The 27,371-nt window shown below is 48.0% G+C and overlaps 1 protein-coding gene across 1 annotated transcript in view; it reads right to left on the bottom strand.

The window, feature by feature from the left end:
- The window catches only part of LOC126516578 (putative phospholipase B-like 2), a 135,408-nt gene that overhangs the window by 63,266 nt on the left and 44,771 nt on the right, over positions 1 to 27,371 (bottom strand). The window contains exons 3-6 of the mRNA XM_055063816.1: positions 17,413 to 17,563; positions 14,264 to 14,551; positions 8,465 to 8,556; positions 21 to 181 (exon numbers count right to left, since the gene is read on the bottom strand). Of these exons, the coding sequence (XP_054919791.1) occupies positions 21 to 181; positions 8,465 to 8,556; positions 14,264 to 14,551; positions 17,413 to 17,563 (692 nt within the window). The remainder of the gene's footprint in view (positions 1 to 20; positions 182 to 8,464; positions 8,557 to 14,263; positions 14,552 to 17,412; positions 17,564 to 27,371) is intronic.

Genomic DNA, 27,371 nt, shown 5'->3' with positions numbered 1-27,371 from the left:
CGACGTGGTATTCTACTCACGTGCCGCTGTTGTCCCGGGCGGTGATGTCGACCCACTCCTCACCCGTGAGAGCCAGGCGGGTGGCTATAGCGGTTCTGATCCAGGTGAAGGGACCGCTTTCAGGCACTACGGTGTCCCACAGCGTCTGGTTGCTGTTCACAATTGACGTCTCTGTGATAACCTGCGTGTGCCATGAATGAAAAATTTGCATAAGTTGTCCTCGGAAGCAGCTCGTCTACAATTATCGACATTACCGTACACACCTTTCATATCAATAAAGAGCGCCAGTGATATGTCCTTGAGGAATTTTTCGTTGTTGTATGAAAGTTGTGAGGTAAATAAGATTGTCTATTGATAGCATGCCTCGCCGAAATCCCATCATGGTGCGGGTACACATTGTAGAGTTCAAGATACCATTCTAGGCGTGTAGGGATCATCTTTTCCATTACTTTCCCTATGTAGCTTGCAAGGGAAACAGGGCAATATGACGTAAGGTCGAAAGACGACTTTCCTTGTTTGAGTAGCGGTACGAGCATACTAATCTCCCATTGCTGAGGAACAATACCGCCATGCCATGAGCAGTTGTAGTAATTCAACAGCTCTTGGCTGGCCTCTTGTCCAAGATCGGCAAGAGCTGCATAGGTGATGCTGTCTGGCCGTGGGAACGTTAAGCTTCGAGAAGCAGCCAGAGAGGCGTCCAGTTCTTCCATATTAAATGGAATTTCCATTTATGAGACGCGAGACACAGGGACGAAACTGACGTCTTCGGCGTTGGGGGTGACACACACGCCAGCGATCCGCATACAAAAATTATTAACCACCTCAAGTTGCGTCTGGCAGTGACGTAGAGCTAAGGCCCTGAAAAGATGTCGATGTTGCGGAGAGAATCGCAGGCAACGAACAGTCCTCCATATGTATGAAAGGGATTTAAAAGGGTTCAGTGATTCACCAAAGACGTAGAACGTTGTTCCTGGAATTAGTCCAAATGGCGCTGGATTTTCTTGTGTTCACCGTGGCATTTTCAGCTCATAAACTGCCTTCGTGCGCCTGTATCTCCTTTCAGCTCGTCGTCGAAGTGCAGTTAGCCTCTCCAGTTCTACGTCGATTTGGGAACGGTTCGCTGTCAAGGTTAGGAGGCGTGAAGCTTCTCTCGTTGTCTCTGTGATGGCATCCTCCACGCTATGGCCTAGGTCTTCTTTGCATGTATTTTCCATGCGTAGCTTAAATTTAGTCCAGTCGATTCTTTGTACTGCATTCAACGAGGAGGAATTATTTAGCCCCCTGATCCGCAAGTATGTAGGAATATGGTCACTTCCATGCGTTTCTATGTCTGAAAACTACTGAACTTGCCAACTGAAGCACCGTCAAATTTAGGCAACTGCTGTACTTAAGGCCCCGCAGGTATGTAGGACTGTCGTCATTCATGAGAAAGAAAGGTCGGGATCAGAGGCGAACGACACCAGATAGGACTGCATCTGAAACTGATGTCCGAGCTACCCCACAGTAAGTGATGCGCGTTGAAATTTCCCGTTATAATCCAAGGGCCACTGGTCCGTAACAATATGTCTCGAAGTCTATCACGTTCAAATCATCCTGACGGGGATATGTAGACATCAATGAGGGTTGAATGATACTTGCTTCTTTCTTACACGTAGGCAGACATATTGATTGCTATCATGGGGTTGTATTGTATAGTGGGCATACGTAAAATCTATGCGAATCTACACAACTTTGCTGCGCTCCTCGGACGTCGACGAAAGATATGGTTCGTACCCTGCCGCTTTGATGGGAGTAAGTACGTTGACTTCACAAATAAATATTATGGGAATCCGATTTCTGAAAATTTATTGACGAAATTTATTGATGAGATGCAAGTCATCAGTCCTCTGGCGTTCCACTGTAAAATCGAAGTTTGTCTGACCTCAGTGGGAAATGACAGTATTGGATGAGCCATGGTGTCTACTCAAGGCTTGCAAGCACTGTACATGGAGCATCCTGTACCTGAAGTGCACTCTGAGCTGGCGGCGTTTTTATCTTGTGGAGCAGCACGCGAATAGCGTTCATCAGTGATCTAAGCATTACGGTCACTTGTTTGTCCTCTTCGGGCAGTTTATCGGCGGGAGGTTCAAATTCAAGGTTGCTGACGTGGACTGTGAATTTGCAAGTGACTGTGGCTTTGACAACCTTGACAACCGCAGCCTTGCTTTTTTCAGCATTCTGGTTCCTATCAGCCGTGGGAGGTTGAGTAGCAGGGCATGCGATGCCCGTGGTAGAGGCACTGACGTTCTTTAACGAACGTGGTGCGACGATATCGCCGCCTTGTGATAGCTTTGGAAGCCTCACGATGAGACGAATAGTCTCTCGCCACTTGCTTTAAGATAGCTAGTTCCATTTTAATATTTGGGCAATCCTTTGGCGAAGCTTCATGGGATCCATGACAATCCGAACATTTAAGAACAGTGACCCTGCAATGATCCGAGGAGTGGATTTCGGTGCAGCGAGAACACACTGCTGTATTCTTGCATACCCTTCTCACGTGGCCCAGATTCATGCAGTTGAAGCATTGTAGCGCCTTCGGTATGAAAGGTCGTACATGATGTCGAAAGTGGCCCACCTTTACATATCAAGGTAGAGAGTTTCCCTTGAATACTATATTGAAACAACGTGAGTTGCACAGGTGTGTAACACACGCGATGACAGCAGCTTCACTGGCTAGTTTTACAAGAACTTCTAAGTCGGAGCTGGGAATGGCAGCATCTGCGTCATAGACGACAGCGGTGACGACGTCAGAGCCCAGTGGGATGTGGGAATGGAGCTTCATTCCGTTCATGTCGGAGACGTTGCGCAGGGTATTCAGCACGGTCGCATGCGTGACATCAATCACCAGGACGTTCTTGCGTGTATTCATTCTGATGTCAGTAATTTCATTCGGCACCAATCCCTCCAGCAGCACCGAAACAGTTTGCCTGTTGAGAGGTTACATGTTCCCGTCGGGCGCAGCTGGAATGAAAAGGATAGTGTTGGTCACAGGCCTCCGTTGTGGTCTTTCATTCAATGTGCTCGAGGACGAAGAGGCCCTGGTGTTACGTCTCTTCGCCTTACGGCTCACAACAAGTTCAAAGTCGTAGTCGGAGAGCTCCTCGCTGCTCAGTGAATAGATACGGTTGTCCTGACTGTGAGAATCGCTACGAGGGCCAATCCGCTTTCTTGACACCGCCACCGCTGACGTCGTCGAATATGGCAAACGTCCGAGGTGGTCCACGTCCACCATCGATGGTAAAAGAAGTGACTGCCAGAGAAAAAAATATAATTTCACAAAAAAGGCAAGAGATAAACATCGTTCAGCCAAAACGGATACTTCGTCGTCGTCCCGACCACAGAAAGTGTTCAATGTCTCCTATCTCATGACATGCAGTACAGTTTGGAGGATCACCCGCCGTGGTTGCTCAGTGGCTATGGTGTTGGGCTTCTGAGCACGACGTTGCGGGATCGAATCCCGGCCACGGGGGCCGCATTTCCATGGGGGCGAAATACGAAAACACCCGTATACTTAGATTTAGGTGCAGGTTAAAGAACCCCAGGTAGTCGAAATTTCCGGAGTCCCCCACTACAGCGTGCCTCATAATCAGAAAGTGGTTTTGGCACGTAAAACCCCATAATTGTTTTCAGTTTGGAGAATCGATAGATACGCCCGACCTTCAATAAGCATGCTGGTGTACGAGCAGATCATGTCCTTATTCGATATAAGAATATATATGGCTACTTTGTTTTACTTTATTTTCGTGTGTTCTATCAGAATGACTGTTTATCAAATCGTCTTGTATTTTACTCGCTTTAACGTATTGATACAGAATATTGGCTTTTAAATATATTCCCTTAACACATATCTAAAAATCTGCCCCACTTTTGGCCAGTCCCCCTGAGTGGGTATGTGCCAATGACGCTAAGGTCGTCGTCGTCGTCATCATCATCATCATCATCATCATCATCATCATCATCATCCATCGCAAGGGCATGCTCTCGCGCACACGTGCAACGCGCAGTGACGCTCGCGCCAGTCGTCTCCAAGAGCTATGTATTTGGCGTCGGCATCAGATGAGTTTCCGTGCGAATGAATGAAGTATCGCGCTGTTGTGCTGAGAAACCGAACTTCGATGCCACAATCGGACACCTAGTTGTCTTATTTTCTGTATATGAGCTATTCGACCAGATAGCAGTCTTAGCCGCAGCAACAGCCACGGTCAGCAAAGTTCGAGAGGTCTCGACAAGGACGTTTCGTTTTAAAAATAGCGATGGGCAGGGAAATGCTAGTGGCATTATCTTAGCTGAGAGAAACGGATAAATTGGATAGTAGGGGGGAATCGAGAAAGTGAGCATTGCGCTCTCTAGAGCTTTGTTCATAGACGGTCTTTGTCAAAACTTTCGTCAGGATTATATTCCAATAAAGGTACCCGACTAATTCAGCGCGTCCTCAGGTTACAAGGAAAGTGTTTCAGTGCCCTTTTAACAGGAAGCATCACCTCCAGGCCAATTAGGATTTTTCTATTCAGGTACATGTTAAACGTGGAAATGCTCACATTAGACAACCGCTGAACCCGTTTGAATATAATTTGTTGCATTCAGGAGAAAAATTTGCTACCGATTGCAGGAAGCAGGAATCTCATTAAAGGCATCGTTTAAAAAAATGCTGAATATCGACAAGTTTATAAGAAATTTAAAGCACGCAGGCTAGAAGTCCGTAACTCTGAATTAACAGAAAGTATGGCAGTTGTGTAAGTTGCGTCTGTAAGAGCATACAAAGCGGACAAATGTGATACGTGTATACGACTCCACGGTACGTGAAATCGCAACAATGCTTACGAGGGTGTCCCAAGTATATCTGCGCTGACAGCGCTCTTTCTAGATATCTGACGTCATGTTTGATAGCGGGCCGACAGCTACGGCTGTCGAGAACGCTGTGGTCATGTGATGTGCTTTGAGTTCTGTATATAACCTAAGCAGGAAATAAAGTGGGTGCTTTTTTTATCGTCACCGGGGCTTCGCGTGCTGCCACGCACACGTGTTCGCGGCGCGTGTGCATGGCACCCAGCCACACCACGACAGTTGTCGCTGTCATGGTTATACTACAAGTATATCACAAATTATTGGTGTATTTTAGAGCGCAGTATATTGTATACGTTGTTTCCGGTTTAAATGTCTAAATAGGTCCACTTGACCTAATTGTGACAGCATATTTTATCTCTTAGTTGAAGAGTTGTAAACCTGATTGTTACTTTGAAATGCGGAAGTATTTCTATGCCTATCCAACGAAGAAACCTGTCCGTCCATCACGTCAGACTAAAAGCTCGGCAGCAGCAGCGAGCGAATTGACCTTCGTGCTGCCTCTCACGTCAGTGCCAATTAAGCGGCGACAACACAGAGCATACGAAGCTATCAGAACTCGGCGTACTCTGTCCCCACCGCAGATGGCTTTCAAGATAGGTCTCGCGAGGGCGTAGCAGTTCATGTTGCCACCGCAATGTCGTTCATACTGGTCGGATAAAGTTTCATAACAATAATAATGACGCCGAATTGCGTGCAGATGAGCAAGTGGCACAATGCTTACGTATACTTAGAGAACTCCCAGAGGAGTTTCTGCATGATTTCTTTTATTTTACAATTTTAATTTGTGGCCTAAATGAAATATGTATTTGCTACAGTCGCTAGATTTTCTATTTTCTTTCGAAACAAAGAAAGTTCATCATATTTGGTGCAGAGCGTGCTGAGAAAGGTTTTTCCATTTTCATGTATTTTGACAGGTACTGCTGAGGTAAATGTTCCTCTTAAGTCTATCAAGTGAAGTAACGAATCACTGCAATTTATAGGCTCTGCAGTATCACGTACGTAGCCCGCACCGCGATGTTTGTTGCACCTGTTTTTGTCTGGCATATGTTAGCGCATGTCTTTCAATGTACATGTGTGCTTGTGTATGTGCAAGCACTGCTTGGAATATATTTAACCAGTGTGTTTCCGTTTTAGTGTTTCCCTCAATTCTCAATTTAGGCAGCCTTAAAGAGGTTGGGCACAAAACTGCAATGTTGCGCATTCCCAATTACCTGTCAAAGTTTCGTGACAAAGCCTTATTGTCAAGTCATAATTTTAGAAGCATTGTGTGTGGTTGAGCGGTAATGTTCAATGAACCTTTTTCGAAATATTGCCCCGCTTTCATCTGTTATCCCACCTCAAGGGCGTCCTGCACCTTAAGCATCGTGCACAGGCGTTCTGCTCTCGAATCGGTTGAACCACTCGCAAGTTTGGCTGTGGACTATAGGTTTACCTTCGTATGTTCAGACAAAGGGCTGTTTGTTAATGAAGTTCTCCCTTAACTTTTTATTTCTCTAAAAAGGTCTATTTCAGTAATAAGAGAGCATACACTGGCCCCTTTTACTTGGAAACAAAGCTCGTAACATCACAAGAGTACATGGTGGGGGCTGTCAGTTGCGTTATCCTCGCAAACTAAAACTGCTAAAACAGTTTAGGGGTGGGTAGATCTTATGAGCCTTTGAAATTGGGTTTCGGCTCGTGTCACCGAACTTGTTATTTCACTTTTATTCTGCTCTCATCCTCGGCTTTTGTGATCTGCCCAGTTCGAGTTAAGAAATTGTCAAAGATTAGGTTATTTTGGTGGCCTAAACGAATTTTTTTCAGTGTCTGTTCCCTACCTTTTAGGTCAGCAATCTTCCAGTCGCCTTTTGCTTTCGACATTTTTGACTATCCATACGACATTTACTATCGATCGACATATTTATTTTCCGATCTTCTAATCTTTTATAACTATAATTCTTCGGAGGCCTCGGGCAGAGGAAAACTACGTGCTCATTCACCTCTGGATCGACGCTGCAGTACGCTAACGTGCTCAATAGTTTCTGTACTATTTCCACATGGCACACACGAATAGATTTCTCCTAAACTTTTATACACCTCATTTTATCTCTCTTAGAGACCCTGACCCGGCGACGAACGGAAGTGCAGTGCACTGCACTTCCGTGATCTGCACTGCACTGCACTGCTCTTTCAGTGATCATTAGTGTATTTCTTTTTATGCACACACACACACACACACGCACACACACACGCACACGCACAAACACACACGCACACACACACGCACGCACACACACACACGCACGCACACACACACACACACACATATCCATATATATATATATATATATATATATATATATATATATATATATATGTATGTATGTATGTATGCATTATGTATACATGATGGATGAATGCATCATGTATACTTTTAGCGGCGAATAGTAGAAATTTATAAGAAGTCAACGCCCTTTACTCGAATTCTAATTCGAAATGTGGAAACATTGCATCCTATTTCACCACACAGTCAGATTCGTCTTGGTTCAAAATAATTTGGTATTGCGAAATGCCCATGTTTCCACAACTGTATCTAAAATCTATCACCTCTGACAAGCCAACTGCTTCAGCATTTATAGCTGGCTAGTTACTTTGAAGTTCGAGCAGAATATGCTTCATGATTTCTGCACTGTTTCCACACGCCTTGCACTAATTGTGTTCATCTGAACATATTATATAACTGCGTGCTCTCGGACACGCTGATGTGGCTTTGAACAGTACGACGCTGCCCTTTGAATTATCATAAATTTTTTACTTTCTAATTTCACTGTTGCTGTTCGATATTGTTTCGTAGCTGGCTCCCTCTACATGGCAGTAATCAAGTACAGTGTTTCTGCATCTCTGATCTTAATTCTTGCACCATTTTCTCTGTCCCTGTTTGCCTCATTAGCGTAATATTTATTGGTTAGTTTCCTCGTTCTTTGCTTCGCTGTGAATCATTTTTTTTTACAATACAGGTGCCTAAATAAGCTAGGCATCCATCAATATTCGTTTAGTTTCCGCAGTAGCCTATCGAAGCAGATTTTCCGAGCCTCCCACACATATAATGATGCCCTGTCTATGACTCCTTGTCCTTCGATTTTCCATGCGCCTCCTGTGTCCTCCAGGCCCTCCCGCGTTAGGTTCTTGCCTTGCCCGTCTTTAAGTCCCGTCTCTTCGCGAAGTTCGGAGGATCGTGATATTGTTAGCATGACAAGTGTCTCGTTGCATGGCTAGGGTCTTAAGACTAGGCTTACTACAAATTCATGCACAGATACAACAAGCTAGAAAATAAATGTTCGTGCTGTGTACGTTTTATTCTTTTACTCTTGTCTGTGTTACCTCAGTGTGCTGGAGATGGAGTATTTCTGTTTTTTCACAATTTTATTTCTTTTAGGGAGTAGATGGCGAACTGCTGACACGCGACCTTTGTGTTGCATTGGGTTGGAAAATGCTAGATTATATGATGGCGAAAGGACGCACATAGCTTAACACTACAACGAATATATCGTCCTGTATATTCGCTTTGGTGCGTTTTTAGCGCAATCAAACTGGCGCTTACCAGTCCCGTTGAAGACAAGTAGAAGTTGTCCCAGGAAACCAGGTTCCCGGCGTAAGATGACATGGTGATTGTGTGGCCTGGGACGATGTCCTCTGTAGTGAGTGATGGAGAAGTGACAGGTGCTCAGACAAGCGCAAAACTCCGTCAATTTAGGAAGCTGATCTCTCTGTTCATCATACTAAGTTTGGTTTTGTGTGTCACTCATATAATGTCTGTTTGCTCACGTAGTCCACAATTCCGAAGAATTTACCGAACTTCTTTTTCACGTTATTTCAAAACAGTGCCCGGTAACAGATGTGCAGCGTTTTAGTAAATTTGCAAAGCTATGCCCTTGAAGAAACGCCGTTTCTAGAACCAAAATGTGCTTAAAAGGTGCGACCGTTTCACCAGTACTAAATGGAACATTCTTATGACAGTAGTTTAACTTCACGCCGCTTTCTCGCCGCCGCCGTATATAGAGCCTCAACCAAAACAGCGGCTTCAATGTGATCAGTGATGCCACGCTCCCACCCAATCACAGCTGCCCAACTCGACAGACCATAACGCTAGTGTTTTGATCGAGTGGCCGTCCTATTCAATGATGGCGAAATTATTTTCAGTGTTAATTATTGCCGCATGTCCAAAATAATGACTGATGACGCTTACCGTCCCGAAGCTCCGAATGGGTTATGAGAGATGCCATAGGGGATGGCTCTGCATTAATTTTGACCTCCTATGGTCCTTTAACGCATGCGGAAACATTATTATCACTATTATTTATATTATTGTTAATTATTATTATTACTATTATTACTACGACTACTCCGCCCTCTCTAAGCGCTGTTGGATCTGGAGGACAATCCCAATTGCTGTCCCTCAGATTTTGGACCTTGCCGTTGAGTGCGGGAGTTGGCCGAGGTTGAGGAGGACTTTGAGATGAAAACTGGAGGTTTATTTACATTATTTACAGTGAGAGTACAAAGAAATTAACAGTCATAAAGTCATTACGGGCCGGCAGCAACTCGGACGCTGCAGCCCGTGGCAAGAAGCTCGAAAGAGATGAATGAAGGAATGCTCTCCTGCTGCTCCCGGTCTCTGGCTTTTAACCCCTTCGGTGTCTCGAGGTCACGTCCTTGTTCGGCCAATCGTAGAGCCCGCTCAGGTGCCGTCATTTTCGGCTAATCGGCGTGTCCGCTCAGGTGGCGTCATTTTCGGCCAATGGTATGCGCCCGTACGAATGTAAGTCACACCCGGCGCAGAGGGTCGCTCCTTGGGCTCCAATTGTCCGAGGGATTACTTCTCTGCGGTATTGCCTCCCTGGTCTGCAACTGGCGTCACAAAGGCGGACGGAGGGGGATTGCTCCCAGGGCGTCACGGTGCATTACAGCCGTCGTTGCCTCGCGGCTTGCAAGCGCCGTCACAATAGGCGGATGGGGGGGGGGGAGACGGGTTGTCTTCGAATCACCTTTCAGAGCTGCAAAGCAGCTTTGCTCGCGACCCACGTTACCTGGAACCGTGCCAGGCTCCCGCTATACTTTCGGGAAGAGTCAAGCAGTGGGACAACAGCTCCACATGCGGCGCACGAGGTGAGGGACGCCATCTTGTTTGGGCGTGCCGCTCCTCGGGAACGTGGTAGATGTGCTTCTGCGCTCCTTAATTAGGTGTGACGCGATTCGATGTGGCCTGGTGAACTCGAAGGAGGCTCAGGAAAAGGTCTCGTATCTAACAGCTCCTCCTCGCCCCGGAAGTTCGGAATGGCCGGTGAACTCAATTCGTTGGGCATGAGGAACGCTGAAAGAACATGTAGGGTACTGGTGTCGAGCCTTGTGTGATGAACTTCGGGATCCTGGGCCCTGGAGAACGTACGCCAAACAAACAAAACAACATAGCGCTGCACCACGTGTAAGCACAGGCTCTTCACCCCTGACTCGCCAGGCTATTACCAAGTCAAAAGGAACCCTGATCTTTTCTTTCCCCAATTTTGACAAAGCAGTTCCAACCACCTTACTAGCTGCTATCCATTACTCCTCCAATGCCGACAAGGCTAGAGTGATATTGTCGTTGCAAATCAAAGGGGAGAAAATGAAAACAGCCGAACATAACTTAAGCGGCCTAACTTCACTAACGGCATGTTTCTAACCTATCGCAGTGGCGTACTTATCGCATGGATTGGGGCCACTGAACAGTCCGGTCAACTCTACAAGTACGTAATCACAAACGCGCTAGCTTTGTGGTCACTATTCAGAACGCGTACTTGCGTCGTAGGCAAAAGTTTCATTATGCTTTCCCACGTGTCTTCCTTTAGTCCCTACAGGACACGTAACCTAAACAAGAACTTAATTTGCGTAACTTACGCACTCCGCAGAACCTATTAAAAATGCGTCTCCTAATAACTCGTTCCACGGACGCTTATTAGAGAAGTCAGAATACGGCTGCCCTCAACACACACGAGCAACCCAGTCAAAAATCTGCTTCCTTCCGTCCGCACAGGACACGCGCTAATGGAACTAGGAGCTCTTCTCAGTGCAAATTACGCACTTACTGAAAACCTACGCGCTTAACCTTAGAAAATTCAAAAGAAAACATAAAAAAGGTTAACTAATACACACACGCGTTAGCATAGGCCTCTCTCCGATAACCTTGACACTCAGGTTACTCACACACACACAAAAAGAAAGCCTATCTACTCATTACCTAACACTCACGAAACTAAAGTTTTACCTAAAACGCCTCTTTCAAATTTCCGAGCTTCTCAAACGAAAACACAAAGCTCATAATTTAGATATTGAAAGAAATTCTAGTCTCAAATCGCGAAAATTTTCAATATGCTCAAAAACAAAACAAAATAACACGTTTTACTTCTACGGAAGCTGTCTTGGCCTCCCGTTCCAAACGCTTACGACTGACTCATACTTTTGAGCCGTACTCGAGGTGGTCGCGGTTCAAAAGCTATTGTGGCTACCCAGGAACAACAAAAGGGCTGACAAACTATCAGCTCCTCCAAGACGTTACAGTCTCCTGCCAATTGGCGTCCTGGCGCCATGCTTTCATTACGATCTCGACTCATTACGTCATTTTCGGCCAATGGTAGGCGCCCGTGCGAATGTAAGTCACACCCGGCGCAGAGGGTCGCTCCTTGGGCTCCAATTGTCTGAGGGATTACTTGTCTGCGGTATTGCCTCCATGGTCTGCAACTGCCGCCACAAAGGCGGACGGGGGGGTTGCTCCCAGGGCTTCACGGTGCATTACGGCCGTCGTTGCCTTGCGGCTTGCAAGCGCCGTCACAATAGGCGGATGGGGGGGAGGTGGGTTGTCTTCGAGCGACCTTTCAAAGCTGCAAAGCAGCTTTGCTCGGGACCCACGTTACCTGGAACCGTGCCAGGCTCCCGCTATTCTTTCGGGAAGAGTCAAGCAGTGGGACAACAGCTCCACATGCGGCGCACGAGGTGGGGGACGCCAACTTGTTTGAACGTGCCGCTCCTCGGGAACGTCACAGATGTGCTTCTGCGCTCCTTAATTAGGTGTGACGCGATTCGATGTGACCTGGTGAACTCGAAAGAGGCTCAGGAAAAGGTCCCGTATCTAACAGCGCCTAGCATCACGAGGCCTTCGCAACATCGGTTCTGTATGCAGACTTACAAGAGAATTCCCGTACCCCACTCTCCTTCCTCAAATTGTTCACATCCATATGCCTCCTATTACTTGAATGCGCCACAGCGGTCTAGAATAGCACAAGCGATTCAAGTAGCATACTATTTGAGTGTGTACAGAAAAAGCTCATGAGCATATATAAACGTCGTTGTCCGACCTTTCTGATGAACAACTTTTCAATTTTGAATAATTATCCTGCACTTCTGTCACTTAGCTGCAGACGTAGTCGACGGACGTCCTCTTTTCACACAAAATAATTAATACAATTGTTGATGCGAAAGCAATGGCCCACTGAGCGATAGAGTCCGCGGCGTCTGCAGCTATGGAACGGCACCTAAGTTCCTATTGGCTGCGACGCCACGTCACGAACGACTCTCGAAGGAGTAGAGCGGGTGAATCGGAAAACCTGCTCCCACAACAGCGCGCCAGGTGTTGCCTGAAGGGAGAGGGCATCGCCGCGACGCCACGTCACCAGCGAGCCTCGACGAAGGAGATACAGCGACGCGACGCCGCGCGCAGACGCTCTTCTCTGGTTGCTTATGTTATCCGTGCATTCCCTGTACGCGCAAGCTGTCGCCTGCCTTTTAACTGCACCACAGTAAGGGCAAGGGAAAACGCGCCTAGCGTCTCAACGCGCTCGTTTGCCCGCGAGGAGTTCCTAACTGGAATGACCACTCAGCGGCGTTCAATTGGACATTAATGCTATCGCATTCCCAACTGATAAGAAGTGCTTAGGTGCCCTCGAATTTTTACATGTTTGGACCTACTAACGTCTGGTTCACGGCGGTTTCCACAGAAGACTACCAGGGAAAATAGACTCTTCCACCTTCCTGCCTGTTTCAGCAGACACTCGTCCCTCCACAGAGTGCAAAGTCTGTATAACTGCCATTTTCTCCCCGTTCGTATTTTTGAAATCATATTGTCTTATTTCTGATCCGAGCTTCGCACCTTCTCATTAGCCTTCTTTCTAGCTGCACTCCTCTCCTGTGTTCTCGTAGTTTCTCTGTTCTTCCGAATATGTACTCCGCCCCTCGATTGTGCGTTATTGTTGCTCATTATGCAGCTGTTTATGCATTTAATATTCCTTTTGTTTTTTTTTTCTAATTGTTTTGTAGCTCACAACTTTTGGTTGCAGTTCTACATTTTTACCTCTTTTGTTTTTCTTTATCTGTGCACCAACACTCTGACCTCAGTCTTCTTCATCGGCACAGTAAATATTTGGTTGATTTTTGATTGATTATTTAGTAAGTTTCTGTCATGATTGCGCTGCAAACCGAAACCTGTCTCGAATTGCTTCTTTCTTGCGTCAGACAGCTCCATCTTATACCTGGAAATTTTCTACTTTCATCAAGCCACCTGATTCACCGCCGTTATGAATGCAGTTTTTTCCTTTGATAACAATTTTATTACTCTAATAGGCCACAAGTTATCTGATCTACGGATTACTTGATGTACGCAACTCCATTTCGATGAGGACAGAATCCTCAGCGTCCAGAGAAAACGGCAGAATCGTGTCGAGGAATCTCCGCGGAGATCGAGCATAAAGCATATAGAAAGAGCAGTAATTTGTTGTCTCATGCTTCGCAGTGTTGTAGGCGTATGTTTTGAACGGCAACACATCATGCCAGTTATTGCGGTTAGAGGACACATACATGGATAGCATGTTCGTCAAGGTTCAATTCGTGCGTTCAACAAGACCGTTGGTTTGCGGACGATACGGCGTTGAGTGACGAAATCGTGTTCCACATAGCCGAATCAGCTGTTCAACAGCGTCGGCCACGAATTGACGACTGCGATCCCTCATGATCACGCAAGGTGGGCCATGGCGTAGGAAGACATAACGCAACAAGAAAGCTGCGACGCAAACAGCGGTAGATGACTGCCACGGTCTTTGTGTAGCGTATAAGGTCGTTTACACAAAGGATGATCCATCGATTGTTATTCGATGACCGTGGGAGTAGGCCCAGGTGGTCCGCGCCGACTTGCTCAAAAGGTGCGTGAGGGGGGATCAACGGCTGCAGAAGAGCTGGTTGGGCGGTTGAAGGTCGTTTCCTTGACCTAGTGCCTAGTGCTGCTATGGACCCCACAATGCAAGCGTGGCTTGTGCAACAAGCCCTTGTCACATTATGTGGGCCCGTTCGCTGTTTTAGATCGCCTGAGCGACCTCACCTCTATCGGCCGCGCAGTCTAGTTTTCCGACGGTGGTGGCGAGAATGAACGTCGTCTCGGTGAAGGAGAGCGACGTTGACGAGAGAACGGTGCAGTTAGACTGCGGTCTGAAACGGGTGAGTCGCTGATCCCGTCGTGGACTGTTGATGGGGAAGGTTGTCGATGAAGGAAAGGAGCGTGGAGGCCAGGAATGGTCGAAGTTACGGCTTTCGGTGCCATAGGACGTTGACTGTGACTCGTAGCACCTCGGTGCCCAACGACGTTGCCGACAGAATCGAGAGATGTGTCCTGTAACACCACAGCTATAACACACGGGAGGCATACAGCTAACGCTCGGGTAGGGTTGGTATGTCTGTGGCCCGGAGTAGGCCGTTGCTGAACAACGGGCATATCCCTCAGCACGCTCGTTGCCGGTTTCCCGGTGGCAGTTCTGTTGCGTTCTCATTGGCCTTCTCGAGCTGTACTCCTCGACAGTCGTTGCCGCGATGGAGAGGGGAGCTGGTGGAACATTGTACGGATGTTGACCATCACGGAACTCAGTGTTCAATTCCGTGCAAAGACATAGCTCCTCTCTAACAATCTGTCTGATGGTCGTCGCGAGATCGACTGATGGGATGTGGTCTTCAATGCTTGCAACAGTTGTTACGGTTGCTAGACGGCCAAACTTCGGGGTTATGCCGCGCAGCTTGAGAGCCTGAAATGTACGGCAATGACGTTTTACGTCGGCGACTGAGCTAAGGTGCTCTTTACCAATGAGGAAGTTGTAAACGTCCTCCGCGATTCTCTTCAACAAATTAGCAACTTTGTCCTCTGCGCTGACATACGAGGATTGGCCGTTCTGCATAGCTTGAGCACGTTTTAGATGTAGGTCGTGCACGTCTCGCCCGGAACTTGAGTTCTTTGAAGAAGCGCTTGCTCTGCCTGCTTCTTCTTTGCAACAGAATCGCCGAAACGCTCCTTGATTTCGGACGTGAAACAATCCCACGTTGTCAGAGTTTCCTCGTGGTTATTGAACCACACGATCGCCGTGTCCTTCAGAAAGAAGACTACATTTGAGAGTCGCGTTACGCTGTCCCAACAATAGTGGTTGCTCACCCGTTCGTAGAGACTAAGCCATTCTTCGACGTCCTCACTGGGCTTCCCTCCGAATGTGCGAGGTTCTACCAGGTGTTGGCGCTGCCACGGACTAGCCATTGTTTGGGTCGAAGATGCCGCTGGTTCGGTGCGAGTGTTGCCTTCAGTGTGGGACATCTCAAACACCGGAAGTAATGTGGGCAATCCAGCGACCCGGCAGCTTCAACGCAGATCAGGAGGTTGGAGAACCGTGTCGTCCGTGTTGCGTGGTGGTCGAGGGTACCCCGCACCTCCACCAAATCTATTACGGATGATCGATATTTATTTACAGATGAAGACCGGGATGGATGAGAGGTCGTCGACACGATGTCGCCACCGAAATGTTGCTTTGTCTGCTATTCAGCTCGTCATCATCCGCTTCTTCTATCTACTCCTCTTTGCCACGTTACAATATGAAAAACATGACTTCATTGCGCACACGTGAGTCTTGGTTGCAGTGCCATCGATCATATTTTTAAAGAACCAAGCCTCCATTCCTTTTGTAAAGAACAAACAAACAAACAAAGAAGCCGACAAGAGTGTTTGCATTAGTGTTTAGTGCCAGCCTAGTTTTTATTCAGGATTTCGTTGTTCATAAGGAAAATGATGACTTAAGCCGGGGACCACGGTCAACCATTTCTTTTTCTTTAGCGGTTGGCCTGCAGGCTTCGTTCTTTAAAAAGACGATTAAGTGGGCTGTCATACAGACACGCCACAACGCAAATACGTCCTGTTTCTTTTATATTTCTAGAAGTTCCTTAAGAATCCTGAAAAATATTACAAGTTATAACGTCATAAAAAGAACTTCCTTGATGCACACTCTACAACGTTTCACATACGACTACGACATATGCCCTAAAACGATCATTTAAGAGTTTGCATAAAATATCGTAATTAGAAAAGTGATCGCGCTTCAGAAAACAGTGAGAAACTCAATACGATTACTAAAGGTATGCGCTGGCTAAGGTGTCTAAGGCGTACTAGCATATTTTTAAATTTTGGTATAAGTTACCTGATGTACCCGCTTGATACGTCACAATGATCACGAGGGTCTGACTTGGGCCAAGCTGTTCATGGCACTGTGGCAGTGGTCATTTTTACTTTGGCTCCACATAAGATGGCTCACACGCGTCGAGGATGACGAGCGCAAAGCAATGGTTGTTCGACATGTGCGTAAAAGGAGTTGATAGAAATTACGTGGTTCGCTATTCTTGCGGTAGTACCTGCGCAAGCAAAAGACAATGCATTCTTTCTGATTTCTGTGCTATCTTTGTTCAGCGGCGAAATGAAGATGTGATGGTGAGCTTGGAGTTGCAGTCGTCGTAAACTGTAAATGGAATTAACGAAGCGCTGGGTTACTTCACAGTGAAACTGAAGCGCCCTACCCATGAAACGCTTCTTGTAATTTTTTTCCCGTCATGTAAACATTGTAAAAAGAACTAAAGTTGCCAGAGAGCGTAGAGGTTATTTTTTTTAATGTTCATCACAAATTTGGTGACACTTTCGCTTGTTTAAGCCGTTCTCGGATACAAAAAAAAGTTAAGAGATTAAAAGAAAAGCTCTGAGGTGAAGTCAAAGCTCACCTGAAAACAGAATGTAACTCGTTACGTATAAACAACTGACTAGCCCCAAGTAGGCCCTGAAAAAGTCCACGACGTGAGAGGAAGCTGGTGCGGGAACCCTTGAGGATAGCAAAACTAAGCATCAACACAAAAAGTATAAGCCGACCTTCCCTTCCCTCCCCCCGGAGTCTTGCGCGCGGCGGAAGACAGCGCAGTTCCTCCCGCTGTCCTCCCCTTCCTGCCCGAGATTGAGTTGCGATCGCCTGCTCACCTTCGCACGCTTTCACTCGCATATACAGAATGCGGCGAACGGCGACGATCTTATGGCCTTTGGACTTTATACGGGACCTTACGGTGACGCCGACGGCAGAAATGCGCTTGGAGTCCACATAATTGCTATCGCAATAAAACATAATCGTTACATAACCATCTTGAATCTTTCGTTCCCCGTTATGTTTTCCCTTGCCATCTTACCTACACCGGTGAGCTGCGCCGTCCGGTGCCAGGGGAAGATATACTGCTTCTGTACGCGCAGCATTCCCCGGTACAGGAACCAGGCGTCGTGTCCGATATACATGTCTTCGAAGTCGCCCACCACCTTGACGAGCGCCGAGCAGGCTAGAATCTGTGACATCGAGTTGGAATCCCACGGCCGATGTACTACTCCTTCCATGTCAAATAGGTCGCCAATGAAACTGAAGAAGCTGTGGAAGTTGGGGATATTGAAAAAAAAAAAGAAATCGCACATTTATTTCAAGGAAAGTAGTGAGAGCAGGCTAAACACTCCGAAATGGAGTGTTTAGCGTGCTGCTCCGCACATGAGGAGGGAGGAAGGATACAAAACAATTATGCAGATCCTACGCACTGTGGGAATCGATGTAAGCGAAGCTTTCTGTGCTGTTTGCTTTGATTGACGGTAATTAGCGGTGATGTTGACGGCGAATGTTTCATTTCTTCAACGTTTTGTCCAACACAAGAGTGGTGAATTGATGTTAAACGTTACCTTGCGTGCACCACTGCTGTTTGTCTGCGTAGTAAACAAACCACAAAGGAAGAGGTGTTTGCTTGGGGCGTTGTTATGCGCCATATTTCATAACCTCCAAGAGGGTTGAGCATTGTCATTGCCTCACATAGCACATCGCATCGTGGCAGAAGCATTAAACTTGAATTGGATTATGGGGCTGGTACGTGCCAAAACCACAATCGGATAATGAGGTAGGCTGTAGGTGCGCACTCCGGATTAATTTTGGCACCGTGCTGTTCTTTAACGTGTCCTTAAATCAAAGTGCGCGAGCGTTTTTTATTTCACCCCCGTCGAAATGCGGCTGCCTCGGTCAAATCTGTGACCCCGAGCAACGTTATACCCCAAAGCTATCGCGGCGGGCACAGAAGTGTTGATTTGACGTGCGACCGCTTCCGTTGTGTCGCCGAGACCCTGCCGTGCGCTTTAATTAGAGCGGCTCTGCTTCGGCACGTCTTGCGTAAGTTGTCCGCTACACAGTTAAATGGTTCTATTTTTCAAAAATAGCAGAAACACACCGTACCGTACCTCGAACATAAGTTTATCCAGCGTTTCCTTGCCTTCTCACGTTACCTTTTCCCTATCCCCCCCCCCCCCTTGTATTTGTATGGGAACCGCGAGCGAAGAGTTGCAAGGCTGTCATTCCCTCGTTTCGCGACTGCGTCGGTTCTACCTATTCCCTACCCTATCTCCCCCCTCTTCTCTTTCATTCTATCTAGGTTCCCTCTGGACTTGCACGTTGGTAGAAAGGTAAGCGCTTGCGGGTGGCCACGGGTAATTACAGCTGTCAAGAGGCTAACATGGCGACGATCCGGGAGCTCTAGAGGGCATTGTGCACATTCGAAGCGGTGCGGCCCAAACGAGTTTTTACCGTCTCTTTTCTTCTCTGCCACCTTCCGCGCCTTCCATGTATATACACGATCTGAACCCCCCCCCCCCCCCCCCCCCCCGACGCGGCGTGCCGGACAGCAGCATGCAGCAGCAGCAGCAGCAGTGGGAAAGTCGAAGGAAAAGGCAAAGAAAGTTTCGCTTTAAAAAAACTTGAATGAGGGATGACGACGGCATAGAAGGGGGATGTCTAACGAAATGGTTGCAGTCCTAGGAATAATAGTATTGTGAGAACCAACGAAAGTCCCCTTAGTGTAAGCAGGTCGCACATTTGGACTAATTCTACTGGGTGAAATGAAATTCGAAGAAAAGAGAATATGTGGCCGTCTGGCTCCTTCGTTGGTAGGGCTTAATAGGGATTAATTTAATAATAGGGCTTAATTTCGCCTGATAAGGCCAGCATCCGCATGGCGCCTTTAGTGGTCGGCGTCTAGACACGGCACAAAATCCCACGCACTGACGCCAGCAGAGGCCCGCTCTCAACGGTGTCGCTGTCAGTATTTTCGTCCAGTTGCTTGCACAGAGCGTCACCGGCTTTATCGGGGTAATCGTTCGCTTCCTTGACGTAGAGGGACACCGCAGCATGCGGTCTCACTCGTGTCTCTGGTGGGCAGCGAAATCCACTCCGCGCCGTTTGCATTCTTGGGTGAGGAACAACCTCCGCGCGCGCTTTCCTATATATATATATATATATATATTGTTGCGGGAAGAAAGCAGGCCCACGAGTGTAAAATAACGTATATTTACAAATGATGGATATGGCGTTCAGGCAACTGCCACACTTCGTCTTTCTCTAGTCCAATTCAACTTCTTCCTTCACTTCACCGTAACATCACCCTCCCGGCGGGGTAGCTCCGTCCCGGTGCAAGTTATACAGCCTCACTTAATGGGGGGACATAGGGCTTGAGCCTGGTGACGTGAACAACATCGCTGGTTACGTTGGGAGGCACTGAAGGCTGACCGACTGGGGCGATCTCGTATGTCACGTCGGACAGTTGGCGTAAGATCTGGTACGGACCAGAAAAACGGGACAGTAGTTTTTCCGACAAGCCGACGCGACGTGAAGGCGTCCAGAGAAGGACAAGGGAACCAGGTGAAAAATGGTGGTCTCGGTGCCGAAGGTCGTAGCGTCGTTTTTGAGAAGCTTGCGAGACTTTGAGGCGATGACGGGCGACATCTCGGGCCTGGGCGGCTAAGTCAATAGCATCGCGAGCGTAACCAGTGCTGGGTGACTGTACTGCGGAAGGTAGCAACGTGTCAAAAGGCAAGGTGGGGTCGCGGCCATACAAAAGGAAAAATGGTGAAAATCCGGCAGTGTCGTGACGGGACGAGTTGTATGCGAAAGTGACGCATGGTAAAGCGACGTCCCAGTCGCGGTGATCGTTGGAAACGTACAGTCGCGGTCAAAAATACGCGGCCCACGGCTCCAGTCGGCGGAGCGGCCGCGAGCCGCACCGCGGCGCTCGCGTCGGCGCTGCGAGAGTTTGCGCTCTGACGACAGGTATCTCCCTACGTATCGTCCGTATCCGTTACGTATCCGCCCGTTACGTATCGTCCGTTACGTATCCGCCCGAGAGCGAGGGAGATACCTGTCGTCAGAGCGCAAACTCTCGCAGCGCCGACGCGAGCGCCGCGGTGCGGCTCGCGGCCACTCCGCCGACTGGAGCCGTGGGCCGCGTATTTTTGACCGCGACTGTACATGGCGAGCATTTCAGTGAGTGTGCGGTTGAGTCGCTCGGTGAGGCCGTTCGTTTGAGGGTGGTACGCGGTAGCAATCTGATGTTCTGTAGAACAGGAGCGGAGCAGATCATCGACGACCTTCGATAGAAAGTAGCGGCCGCGATCCGTCAGCAACTGGCGAGGGGCGCCGTGGTGCAGGATGACGTCTTTTAGTAAGAAGTCGGCGACATCTGTAGCGCACCTGGTTGGCAGCGCTCGTGCGATGGCATATCTAGTGGCATAATTGGTTGCTACAGCAATTCATTTGTTCCCTTCGGTGGAAATTGGAAACGGGCCAAGGAGGTCGAGGCCCACACGGAAGAAGGGCTCTGTAGGTATATCAGTTGGTTGAAGCAAACCAGCGGGAGGCATAGCAGGCGTCTTCCGGCGCTGACACAGGTCGCAAGAAGCGACATAACGGCGCACAGAGCGATAAATGCCGTGCCAGAAGAAGCGGTGCCGCAGGTGGTCGTAAGTACGAGTGACGCCCAGATGTCCAGCAGTAGGAGCGTCATGAAGTTGCTGGAGCATGGCGAGTCGAAGGTGCTTGGGGACGACTAGGAGGAGCTCCGGGCCGTCAGGACGAACGCTGCGACGGTATAAAGTTCCATCGCGCAAGGTGAACATTCGAAGGGACGGGTCATTGGGCGAGGAGCTTAGGCGTTCCATGAGTGTTCGAAGAACAGGATCCTTGCGCTGCTCGTCGCCAATATGGAGGAAGCCCGAGAGGGACAGAACACTGATGTCCGAGTCTGCATCGGTATCGTCCGGTTGATCCACAGGATTGCGGGACAGGCAGTCAGCGTCTTTATGCAGGCGCCCTGACTTATATATAATAGAAAATGTATACTCTTGTAGGCGCAATGCCCAACGTGCAAGTCGTCCAGTTGGGTCCTTCAAAGAGGAGAGCCAGCAGAGGGCGTGATGATCGGTTACAACGCAGAAGCTCCGACCGAAAAGGTACGGTCGAAATTTCGCGACCGCCCATACGAGCGCGAGACATTCTCTCTCAGTAATGGAGTAATTTCGCTCGGGCGTGGAAAGAAGGCGGCTAGCGTAAGCGATGACACGGTCTTGGCCCTGTTGAAGCTGAGCGAGGACAGCGCCGATGCCATGACCACTCGCGTCAGTTCGTACTTCAGTGGGCGCAGAAGGGTCAAAGTGTGAGAGAATCGGGGAAGTTGTAAGCCGCTCAATCAGGGTAGAGAAGGCTTTCTCCTGTAGTGGTCCCCAAGAGAAAAAGGCGTCTTTCTTAAGAAGGTCAGTGAGAGGGTGAGCGACGTCGGCAAAATTTTTCACAAATCGCCGGAAATAAGAGCATAAGCCCAGAAAACTACGGACATCGTTCGTTGAACAAGGTACAGGAAAATTTCACATGGCGGGAACTTTCTGTGGATCAGGTTGGATTCCGGCGGCGTTTACGAGATGACCAAGCATGTTAATTTCACGGCGACCGAAATGGCACTTGGAGGAGTTTAGCTGAAGGCCAGCCCTGCGAAACACGGAGAGTATGGTTGTGAGGCGCCGCAGGTGGCTCTCAAAGTTCGGCGAAAACACAATCACATCGTCGAGGTAACACAGGCATGTAGACCACTTCAAGCCGCGCAAGAGAGAGTCCATCATGCGCTCGAATGTAGCTGGCGCATTGCATAATCCAAAGGGCCTGACTTTAAATTGGTACAGACCGTCCGGTGTGACGAAGGCGGTTTTCTCACGGTCCATCTCATCGACGCTAATCTGCCAATAGCCGGAGCGGAGGTCAATTGATGAACAGTATTGGGATCCGTGAAGGCAGTCAAGAGCGTCATCAATGCGAGGCAGGGGATAAACATCCTTCTTTGTTATCCGGTTGAGGTGACGGTAGTCAACGCAGAAGCGCCACGAGTTGTCTTTTTTCTTTACTAAGACAACCGGTGATGCCCACGGGCTACTGGAAGGTTCAATGATGTCCTTGTCCATCATCCTGTCTACCTCTGTCTGTATGATGGCCCTTTCTGTTGCCGAGACACGATATGGCCGCCTATGAATGGGGCTGGGGTCGCCGGTGTTGATGCGATGCGTGACAACAGATGTCTGGCCAAGTGGACGGTCGTCCAAATCAAAGATGTCCCGATAAGATGACAGGAGGTGACGAAGAGCTGTTGTTTGCTCGGAAGGAAGGTCGGGGGCGATCATCTTAGAAACATCGTCCGCAGGCGTCGAGTACGAAGGAGTGGATGACAAAGGTCCGTTCGTACTGAGGAAGGATTCAGAGGTCAAAAAGGAAATCTGAAAGTCTTCCAAAGGAGTGATATGCGCTATGGCGATACCGTGTGGCAACACATGTGACGAAAACCCAAAATTGAGGATGGGCACGCGAGCGCAGTTTTCGCTGATCCGAATTAAGGTGCTCGGTAGGGCAATATTACGCGACAAAACCACGTCAGTAAGCGGCGACACGACGTACTCGCCATCAGGTACGGGAGGACAGGGCGTCAGGAGGACATTTGTAGCCGCCTGTGGAGACAGCCTTGCAAATTCAGCAGAACATAAGCGGTGTGGAGCACAAGTGGTTGCGTCGGCAGGAAGCGGCAGATCCAACTGTACAACACCTGCGGAGCAGTCAATTTGGGCAGAGTGTTTCGAAAGGAAGTCGAGGCCGAGAATTAGGTCGTGCGGACAGTGTTTAAGGACGATAAATTGAACAACGGTATATTGGTCCCCAATGGTCACACGTGCTGTGCACATTCCAAGGACAGGTGACGTACTCCCATCGGCGACTCGCACGGCGCACGGTACGGCGGGGGTCAGAACCTTTTTGAGCCTTCGGCGGAGAGCAGCGCTCATAACTGAAAGCTGCGCTCCTGTATCGACGAGAGATCTAACAGGAACGCCATCAACTTCAATGTCCAGTAGGTTTCTACATGTAGGCAGGGTCAACAGAGGATTTGTGGGCCGGGTCGGAGTTGCAGCTTCACCTCCGGGAGCTGCACCGCCCAGTTTCCCGAAGCGAAGCGACCGGTTGCAGAAGGGGACGAAGAGCGGTGAACGAGAGGCGAACGGGACCTACGACCTTGCGGAGACGGGGAGCGGCTGGATCTTGGTGGAGCACTGTCGGCGTTGATGTTCCTAGTCGGCGTATAGGGCGAGAAAGTACGATTGTCTGGCACTTGGCGGTAGTGACTCGGAGACGACCATCGAGGAGGCGACGACCAGTGGTTGCGGCAATGACGGGCGATGTGTCCAATACCGGAACAATTAAAACAGATGGGTTTATCATCCGCTGTGCCCCATTCAGCTGGGTTGCGACGGAGTGGTGGAAAGCTTTGCGTCTGGGAGCGAGCGGTCGGAGAAATTTGGTAGGTGTTTGTATGGCGGACCGAGCAGAGAGATGGAATGCCCAAACTTGCTACTTCCTCCCGAACGACCGCTTGTATAAGGGAGATAGCGGGTACGCTTTCCCGACAGTCTGAACGAACTGGAGCCGGGGCCATGGCCTCAAGCTCACGGCGAACGATGCGCGTTATTTCTTCCGGTCCTGTGGGCTGAACGAACCGCGGCGTGTCTTCGCAAGAAGATGTCGCGGCGGTATTGGGCAATCGGTCGAAAGTTTGAGTGACGCGGCGGCCCTTCGCTTGTTCGAAGCGCCGGCACTCCTTAATAATTGCATCCACAGTGGCACAATCCTTACACATCAAGAGATTGAAGGCATAGTCTGCAATACCTTTTAATATATGGCCAATCTTGTCTGCCTCGGTCATGTTGTCATCAGCCTTGCGACAGAGGGCCAGCACATCCTGTATGTACACGACATAGGATTCTGTGGACGTCTGAGCGCGGCACGCAAGTTCTTTTTTTGCTGCCAGCTGACGACCGACAGGTCTGCCAAACAGGTCTCGCATTTTTTCTTTGCAGACATCCCAGCTCGTTAGGTCAGCTTCATGTGTGTCATACCATTGCTTCGCAGTTCCCCTCAGATAAAATATTATGTTTGCAAGCATCATTGTAGGATCCCACCTGTTGTCGCACACTCGCTCGTACATCGTAAGCCAGTCCTCGACGTCGGCGTTGTCCGTGCCACAAAATGTTCCCGGGTCCCGTGGGTGAGTGAGGATGACCGTTGGCACGGGCTGCCGAGGCGTTGTCGCTTGTATCGGTTGATTTGCCATTGTAGCGGCAGGTAGATGACGTCCGCTGCGAAGTTCCATGGTTGTACCCCGGACCTTCCACGAAAATGTTGCGGGAAGAAAGCAGGCCCACGAGTGTAAAATAATGTATATTTACAAATGATGGATATGGCGTTCAGGCAACTGCCAGACTTCGTCTTTCTGTAGTCCAATTCAACTTCTTCCTTCACTTCACCGTGACAATATATATATATATATATATGTATATATATATATATATATATATATATATATATATATATATATATGCTTCAGCTCGCCCGATTGATAAGGATTCAATTCGCAAAAAGCGATACAGTAATAAACGACAGTGAGCGTGGGAAATGTGACATTTCTGCAGAGGAGTTTTAAGTCGAAGCGGACATAATATGCCCCTAATGACGTGAGTTTCACCAATGTAACTTAGAAAAAAATACAGTTACTTTTTATTAAATCTTGGGGGCAGTTGCATATATGAAAAATGGGGTTATTGTCACATTTTAATGTGCCAGCAGTTGTAAAATTTGAAGGATTGCAGCTGATTTGAAATATTCATTGCCGAATTTCAAAAGCCCAATCTGGGCGCTACCAAAACCGTTGTTTTGGTAGTGCAGTAAAGGCAACCTCGAGATACCGTCGGGCGCAAACGCTCTGCGAGGAACTCCGTGATGAAGTTTGAATGATAGCATGTCACAGCATATACTTATGCGGTATGTTGCGGCATATGCTTGCAAAACAAAAGGTGCCGCATATCAGTCTATGCCGCGACATTTAGTTTCCAACTTTGTCGCGCTTTTTCTTCACGGGGTGTTTCAGTCTGATCCGGATAGCAGGGCTGCCTTTTCTAAGCTCCCGGCGGGCTCGGTTTGGACATTGGCAGTAGTGACTATTGAAATTTAATAACGAATATCTTTAAATAGGTGCAGTTTTCAAGATTAACAAAAGGGGGCGCTTTAAAATCTGGCAACCTTCAAATTTTCCATATCATCGATCGCAAGTTTTTAACACAATGTTAACAAATTCAGGCTAATTATTCTTCTGAAATTTACATTATTCGCGGTACAGTATGATCGCCTCGCCCAGTAATTCTTCTGTCAAATGGACCTTTTTTGTGAATGTCTGCATAAAAAAGAAAAGCTGTATATTACACCTGGAGTGGCATTGCAAGCTTCTAGCTAGACTGATAGCTTGTGTCGAGGCTGAATGTCGCTACGCCAGAGAACTCGGATGACGCACAAATTCACCGAGGCGTCTCTAAGTTTTCTCGACGCTGCGCACATTTTCTTGGCGTTTTTATGTGGCTCATGGTGAATCATTAAAATTAAAAAAGAGGACACGGTTAGATATCCATCTTTTTCTATTTGTTGCTGGGGAAATTTCGATATATTCAAGAAGACAACCCATCTCAATTACAACTTTGTGGCACATATAAATTCTTGAACGTCACTTCGCATTGGCTTGACCTAATGCCGATGGCACGAGTACTGCTCGTGCCATCGAGATATCCCGATTTGTCGATATATCGAGATGGTATCTCGAGATAATACCACTAAATCCCGAGGTAGTACTCCTACAGTCCTTCCCTGCACATCAGTGCCTGCCATCCACTATTTTGAATTGAATTTTGCAACCACAGAGACCTAAAAACTGTGGACATACTGACGGAAACAGATACTTATCCAATTGCTCAAAACACTTTAGCCTATTGAAATTTTGTTATGACGGATGACAATTGACAAAACGGCCTTTTAATATGACCGCTCTGCGTTAAAGCAGCCATTAACTAAACTAGACATAAAAAACTCTGGCGGTTCGTCAGCCGGACTGGTGGGCATCCTACAAATGCATATTTTCTCGCTGGCGTGCTTATCATGGACCTTCACTGAAGAAGCGGCCACCTAAAACATCCCAGACATGCAGCACACGAAAGCAGGGTGAAGAGAGACACACGGGCGGCATGTACTGCAGGGGTGCTGTAACGTAAAGCTATTCCAAACTTTTCAATTCCAATTCTGCAACTCCAATTCTTAACAATTGCCTGTTGTCTTGTCCATGAGCTGGTCTCCTCGAAGGGACGTACGTTACTTGCACACAAAAAAATTAAATGCATAATCGACTAACAGAAATTCACTAATTGGGTGGTTAATTAGCTTATGGCACATATTGCAATTTACAAATTCTAGACGGCGAGTTCGCAAGCTTGGGGGGTCAACTTGGAACGAATTCTCAAGGTGACACCAGTTACCAGATATTAATTGCCTGAATTTGCGGAGAAATGCTTGGCGTTCCAGTTACATTTGTGCTTGAATGCATAAAATGACGTTTTGTTAAGAAAGTATGTGGAACGACAGTGCATTATTACCGCAAGTTTGACGGCGCATATCTCGCAAATGGTGTCATCCACACAATTATTTTCAAGTGGATATGACTTGCAGTCTCACCGGCTAGAACATGTATATTGTAATATGTGCCATAAGTTAATTAGCTAAAAACTTAGTCAATTTTTGTTAATTAGTCGATTACGGATTTCAATATCTTTTGCAAATATTGTCCGCCTCTTCGAGTAGACCGGCTCAAGGATGTTGTGCCATTACCACCAGCCCGGATTCCGAATCTACAATATGCAGAATTTATCCTGCGAGCGCCCTTTGGACAAACCC

Source organism: Dermacentor andersoni, chromosome 1 (assembly GCF_023375885.2).
Source record: "Dermacentor andersoni chromosome 1, qqDerAnde1_hic_scaffold, whole genome shotgun sequence".
Taxonomy (NCBI): domain Eukaryota; kingdom Metazoa; phylum Arthropoda; class Arachnida; order Ixodida; family Ixodidae; genus Dermacentor; species Dermacentor andersoni.
Note: the sequence above shows the minus strand (reverse complement) of the source record. Positions and strands in the feature narration are given on the sequence as shown.